The sequence below is a fragment of the Chrysochloris asiatica genome, unplaced genomic scaffold (assembly GCF_000296735.1).
Source record: "Chrysochloris asiatica unplaced genomic scaffold, ChrAsi1.0 scaffold00173, whole genome shotgun sequence".
In the NCBI taxonomy this organism is placed as follows: Eukaryota; Metazoa; Chordata; class Mammalia; order Afrosoricida; family Chrysochloridae; genus Chrysochloris; species Chrysochloris asiatica.
In genome coordinates this window covers 3,657,104-3,664,036 of record NW_006408691.1, presented here as the reverse complement: position 1 = coordinate 3,664,036, position 6,933 = coordinate 3,657,104, and the positions used below count along the sequence as shown (strand labels likewise).

At 51.4% G+C, this 6,933-nt stretch overlaps 1 protein-coding gene across 1 annotated transcript in view; it reads left to right on the top strand.

Moving 5' to 3' along the window:
* The window catches only part of MEGF6 (multiple EGF-like-domains 6), a 154,381-nt gene that overhangs the window by 123,951 nt on the left and 23,497 nt on the right, over nt 1-6,933 (top strand). The window contains exons 6-7 of the mRNA XM_006871784.1: nt 3,237-3,362; nt 4,079-4,201. Coding sequence (XP_006871846.1) covers nt 3,237-3,362; nt 4,079-4,201 — 249 coding nt within the window. The remainder of the gene's footprint in view (nt 1-3,236; nt 3,363-4,078; nt 4,202-6,933) is intronic.

The following is a 6,933-nucleotide window of genomic DNA, read 5'->3' as shown; positions in this document are numbered from 1 at the left end:
AGCAAGCAAGGTTGTATCATCTACATATAGCAGGTTGTTAATGAGTCTTCCTCCAATCCTGATGCCACGCTTTTCTTCATAGAACCCAGCTTCTTGGATGATTTGCTTAGCATACAGGTTGAATAAGTATGGTGAAAGAACACAACCTTGTCACACACCTTTCTTAATTTTAAACCATTCAATGTTCCCATGTTCTGTTGGAACAACTGCCTCTTGGTCCAGGTACAGATTTCTCATGAGCGAGCACATTAAGTGCTTGAGAATACTCATACTTGGCAATGTTGTCCACAGCTTGTCATGAACCACACAATCGAAAGCCTTTGCGTAGTCAATAAAACACAGATCAACATCTTTTTGATATTCTCTGCTTTCAGCCAAGATCCACCTTTTTAGTATTTCCAGTTTTCTATGCAAATACGGCCCTCCCTCTCCTTGAAGACCTTCATGGCTGTGGCATGACAACTCTCCTGATTACCAGTGACTCCTGCTGGCAGATAGTAGAATTGCAGTCTAGTTCTGCGAGACCCTAAAGGTATGCTCCGGGATTTGCAAAGAGGGAGTTAGTATGCCCAGTTGGAGTAAAATGCTTCTGATCTGGATTTGGGCAGGGACCTAAGTTAAGCCTGGTTGAGAAAAGACCCTGAAGTTTAGAAGAGACAGAAATATTGAGAGTCTTACTCTCTTTAAAAGAATTGATTAGCAAGCGTTCTCAGATTTTTTTTTTTTTTAACCATTTGAGGAACTATCACATCAATATTATACTATGAGGCTTATGGTGGAACCCACTTTATAGGAACATATCTGCTCAGTTAGGGCTTTTTATACAGAATGGGGAGGGGCTGTTGCCTCCATTTGGAGTAAATTCCTGAGTCCCGTTTTCTCATGGAGCCCCTCTTCTGTGCTTCGGGCTTGGTCCTGATGTGAGGGCTGCAGCCAGGTGAGAGCTTTCTGTCACAGCCTAAACAGCTGGGACATGTGTTCTGTGACCAGGTGGCACAGTGGCTGGAAATGCCACCCCAGCCCCAGGACCCTGGCGTCACACAGGCCGCACAACCCAGCTCTGGGGAATTTGCCTTGCTCAGCTTTCCGGGAACCCACATCACAGGATGTGCACGATGACACGGCACTTGGCTCCCTGATGTGCACAGCTTGGAAGCATCTGGAATGTTATGAGATTGTGGGGTAGAACAGAGAGAGGCCAGACGCAGGAGAGTACAAGGCTGTCCGGGAGCCGGCGCCCCTCCATGACCTCCTCACTTCCCGGCTCTGCTGAGCCCAACGCCTGCTCACCCCAGGCCCATCTCAGGGGCCCGTCTGCTGGGACTGTTTGGAGGCGCCTTTCCTGACAACCCTGCTACCAGCTTCCTGGGTCCTCCTGCCCAGCTTGCCCTCCTGAGCAGGGCTCTGCGCTCCCCTGTGTGCCTGCAGGCTCTGCCAGAGGGCTCTGGTTCCTATTAAGTGTCCTGAGCGGGAATGCAATGGTGTTGTTAACACAAATAAACAGAGCCCCCAGGAATGTGGGCTAATTCAGGCAAGGGGCAGAAGCTACTGAACAAAGGCTGGCTCAGGTGAGGGTCAGAGCCTGCTCAGATGAGCCAGGCTGACCTCCGGGGCCAGGGCAGATAGTGGGGGGAAGTGTTAGGTGGCTGCTGCCTCTGTCGAGCACTGCTGGGGCCAGAGGTGTCGTCCTGCAGGTGGATGACCCTCCCCCGGAGCTGGTACTGCCACCCTCTCGTGTTCTTCACCCCTGGGACCAACTTTGCCCCAGGAGGGGGCCCTCTGTCTGTCTTCCTTACCATGCTCTCCCTGTGGGGAAACTGAGGCCAGGATCATGAGTGTTGTGGTATATTTCTAAGTAAACGAGTGCTTTTAGGGGAGGAGTTGCTGTCTGCAGACAGTGTGGCTCCTCCTTTGGGGCAGCTCCTTTGTCTCCACACTCCTGCTTCTCAGCAGAGCCAGCTGTGTTGTGTTGGCTGTGTTGCTCTGGGTCTCTCACATACAGTGCCAGCAAGGACCAGCCTGTTCGGGTACTTCCAGGCCTGTGATGAATGCAAAGGCAGTGACTGAGGTGATGGTCCCCAGCGACGCTTTGTGAATGGCCTCAGGTTTGTTCTGGGCCTGACACTGCTCTGGGCAGCTCTGCCTGGCAGAGGCCGGCTCTCCATGGCACAGGCTGCTTGCATTCTTGTGGCTTTCCTCCCGGCTCCGGCTGGATCCCTCACTAACCGCAGAGGCGGTTGCCAGCAATTTGATTGTAACCAAATCCCCTCCAAGGAGCTGGCTGCTGCTGCCGCCGGAGGCCCAGTGCCCATCCTGGGCCAGCCTCACCCTGCTCCCTGGACCAACTCCCTGGTTCCCTGGACCAGCCGAGGGCTGTGACCTCAGTTGGCCACCCTTGTTACCAGGCAGAGCCTTGTAGAGACGGGCTCCACCGCTGACCCTGTGGCCTCATCATGTGCTTCTGCTGGAGAGATGGGGTCCTGGGTACAGTTAGGTACCCTGAGGATAGCTTTGGGGTGCTGCCCGAGGTCCTCGTGCCTGCCGTCTCTAGACTCCAGGCTGACACCTGCCCTGCCCAGCCCTGGGAACAGCCTGCGTGTGTGTCCTGAGGATTGGGCAATCAGCTGTCCTGCTGGCAAGGGCAGTGCTGGGAGCTGGGACTCAGCATTCACAGTCTGCTGGCTGCCAGCTGTAACCGTCATCTGTGTCCTGGTCATAGGCTTTTCCCAGTCCTGAATGGCCGCAGTGACTGTGTGTGGTAGGGTTGCTGTCACCTCATATCACAGGGAAGGAGACTGAGGCATGAAGAGGCCTTGCAGCTCTCTGGGAGATGGTGATGCCTGTGTGCTGGCCTGTGATGATTTCAGTGCACAGGTCTCCTCCAGCTCTGAGAATTGGGCCCTTACCTGCCCGCTACCTCCCAATGGGAGTGGAGTGCCAGATGACCATCCCTCACTGTTAGACTGCCCTGGGGGAATTGTGTCCTGTGCTGGGTGGCCAGGCTCTGGAGGGACTGGACCATCCAGCAGAGTCTATGAGGACTGAGACTGGAAGGCCTAGCACCCCCTGCTGGGAGAAAGCGAGAATGCAGTGAACCGCAGGGGCATGGCATTGGCCTATCCAAAGCCCCTGCTCTGAGCCAGGCTGTGGATAGTAGAAAGGGCCTGGTGGGTCCACTGTGTCCCCTGCTCCGTGCCTGTCCTCCCTGATGACCTGGGACCCTCCCTGTCTCTCAGTCGTCAATTCCTGCACCCTTGGCAATGGTGGCTGCCAGCAAGACTGTGTCCAGCTCACGACGACGCGGCACCGCTGCCAATGCCGACTTGAGTACCAACTTCAGGAAGATGGCAAGCGCTGTGTCCGTGAGTCTGTCTGCCACCCGAGGTCATGCCCAGGGGTGGGAAGGGACCTGCCTCCCCAATGGACAACACAGCAAGGTGGCCCTGCTGGGGTCTTTAGGTATTGAGAGTGTGGGTGGGATGCTGAGTTTGGGAACTGGAAGGGTCTTTCCACATTCCTCAGGTCCTGAGATCCCTGGAGGGGTCCCATGCTGCCCTGCTCTGGGGCTGGTTGTGGGTCCAGGACACCCTGGGCCTGGCCTTGACTAGGGGCTGCCAGAACCTTCTGGTATTTGTTCTGGGGTCTCTGGGCTGCTCATCCCAGAAGGAAGGGGCATAGCTGGTGGAGAAGGTGGGGCAGGTGCAGAAAACCCTTGGTGTGGAAATGAGGCTGGGGGGCGGGCAGGTGATGGGAGCGTTCCCCCCACCATCGCTGGATCCTCCCCACCACAAGGGTGGACATGGGAGGGGCCAAGGCCAGCTGCAGGGTGAGTGTCATGGGGTCACAGGCTGAGAGAGGCTGGCTGCTCAGCTTGTCACCTGGGCCTGTTTCCTGTCATGGGGTGACACTCCCAGGAATCCTGGCTCCTGACGAGAGTGGGTGTTGGGGAAGCAAGCTCGTCCGAGTGGCAGGTCTTCCCAGGGGTGTCCACAACCACAGTGAGGGTGGGGGGGGACTATGCCTGGGGCCTCACCTGGGCCAAGTTCACCCTACCTTGACCTCTGTTCTCTGCCTGCAGGGAGAAGCCCATGTGCTGACCGAAATGGTGGCTGCATGCACACGTGCCAGGCCCGCCGAGGCTTTGCCCACTGCCAGTGCCACGCTGGCTACCGGCTGGCCGAGGACCGCAAGGCCTGTGAAGGTGGGCCCACCTCTGCCCTGCATCTCATTCTGCCAGCTTTGCCCCTGCCCCCTTGCTCTGTTGTGCCCTTGCCTTGTTGCTCCCCTCCCCCTCCATGCCAGTCTGTCCCCTGACCGCGGAACTCCCTCTGCCCTGTGCACTGGCCCACCCAGAGTCAGCTAGCATGTTCCTGGCACTAAGTAGGGACCTGTGTCTGACTCTAGACTGGTCCAGCTGTATCCTGCTGTATGGGGCCTTTGGGAGCAGGGCTGGCCTGTCTAGTCACCCTCGGGTGACCCTGGATGACGCACGGGCTGCTTGGCCCTAGCTCATCTGTGCTGGGGAAGGAGGGGCCCAGGGAGGGGCAGCAACATGCTCAAGACAGCTGCTTCACAGTGGCGTCTCCTGTCAACATGAGGAAACAGGAGATCCTGGGGTGTGTGTTTGTCCAATGGGGACCGTGAGAGCTGGAACTCAATGAGAAGGCCTTGTTTCCCTGGGCCTCACATGTTTTCTGCCTCTGACAGGGATCAGTCACCACTTATTAATTGCTTCTATATTTAGTGCCTGGGGCATGGCAGACCTTTGCAAGATCTACAACGTATTCATTCTGTTGTGCATAAGGTCAGTATGAGCCGGAACTGACTTGATGGCCTCTACCAACGACTTGTTGATTGTAAATACCTTTTTCAACAAGATAAATTGCTGTGCACATGGGCGTCATAGGATAGAATATTCAGGAATCAGATCCACTACATCTGTGGGAAGAGATGATGGAGAGGTTCAGCATCACCAGTCAGAACAAGGCCAGGACCCGACAGTGGAGCAGACCATTAATTGCTCGTATGCAAGTTCAAATTGAAGCTGAAGGAAATGAAAAATCCACAAGCACCAAAATATGGCCTCAAGTATATTCTACCTGTACTTAGAGGCAATTTTAGGAACAGATTTGATGCATTGAACTCTAATAGCCAGACTAGATGAGATGTGGGATAACATCAAGGACGTCATATACGAAGAAAGCAAATGGTTACTAAAATGATTGGAAAGAAAGAAAAAACCAAAGTGGGTGTCAGAAGAGACTCTGAAACTAGTTCTTGAACATAGACTAGCTTAAGTGAAAGAAAGAAAAGGTGAAGTAAAAGAGCTGAACAGAAAATTTCAGTGGGCAGCTCAAGAAGACTGCAAGTAAAGTATTCTAAACTGTGCAAAGATCTGGAGTTAGAAAACCAAAAGGGAAGAACATGCTCAGCATTTCTCAAGCTGGGGGAACTGAAGAAACAATTCAAGCCTCCAGTTTCAATATTGAAGGATTCTATGGGCAAAATATTGAAGGACTCAGGAAGCATAAAAAAAAGATGGGAAGAATGTATTGGTCAACATTCAACTGTTTCAGGAGATAGCATATGATCAAGAAGTAACTGTTTTAAAGGAAGAAGTCCGAGCTGTACTGAAGGCATTAGCGAAAACCAAGCCTTCAGGAATTGATGAAATACCAGCTGAAATGTTTAAACAAACTGATGCAGCTCTGAAACCACTCACTAGTCTGTGCAAAGAAATTTGAAAGGCAGCTACCTGGCCAACTGACTGGAAGAGATCCACATTTGTATCCTTGACAAAGAAAGATGATCCAACCGAATGTGGAAATTATGGACCAATGTTGTTAATATCACACACTAGTAAAATGTGGCTGAAGGCAATTAAAAACCAGTTGTAGCTGCACATCAACAAGGTACTGCCAGAAATTCAAGATGGGTTCAGAAGAGGACGTGGAACCAGGGATATCATTATTGATGTCAGATGGATCTTGGCTGAGAGCAGAAAATACCAGAAAGATGTTTACTGTTCTGTGTTTCATTGGCTATGCAAAGACATTTGACTATGGATAATAACAAATTATGGATGGATCGCAAACAATGAACTTAATTGTGTCAGTTTGGAACCTATACATAGAATAAGAGGCAGTTGTTAGAACAGACCAAGGAGATAGTGCCTTTTTCAAAATCAGAAAAGGTGTGTGTGCCTGGGTTGTAGCCTTTCACCATCTTATTCTGTCTGTATGTTGAGCAAATAATCGAAGAAACCTGAATTGTATGAAGAAGAACATAGCATCAAGATTGGAGGAAGACTTATTAACAACCTGCAACATGCAGATGATACAATCTTGCTTGGTAATAGTGAAGAGGACTTGAAGTACTTACTGATGAAGATCAAAGCCTTCAGTACGGATTATACACCATCACCAGGAAAACAAAAATCCTCACAATTGGGCCAATAAGCAATATCATGATAAATGGAGAAAATATTGACATTGCCAAGGATATCATTTTACTTGGATCTACAATCAATGGAAGAAGCAACCAAAAAATCCAGTGATGTATTGCACTGGGAAAATGTGCTGCAAAAAGAGCGGAGGTCCCTGGGACCATCAGGGGAGAAAAGCGGAGAGCGGGACCCTACCCAGAGAAGCAGTGATGTCAGAGATGGAGGTGGAGATGATGACGTGGAGAGATGGAGCAGCTGGGAACTTTAGACACAGAGAGGGAGAGGGGCTGTGTGCTGACAACAAGGGGGCAGGCTTGTAGTGTATACCCTTTGGTTGGGTGATGATGCATGGAGGGGATTGTAACCATGGCAATGAAACGATATATGATAGGATGAATGTAAAACTAATGTTCTCCCATGTAAACTGTCACATAATCCACAATAAAACATGAAAAAAAAAAAAAGGGGGTATCTTTCAAGTGCGTAAA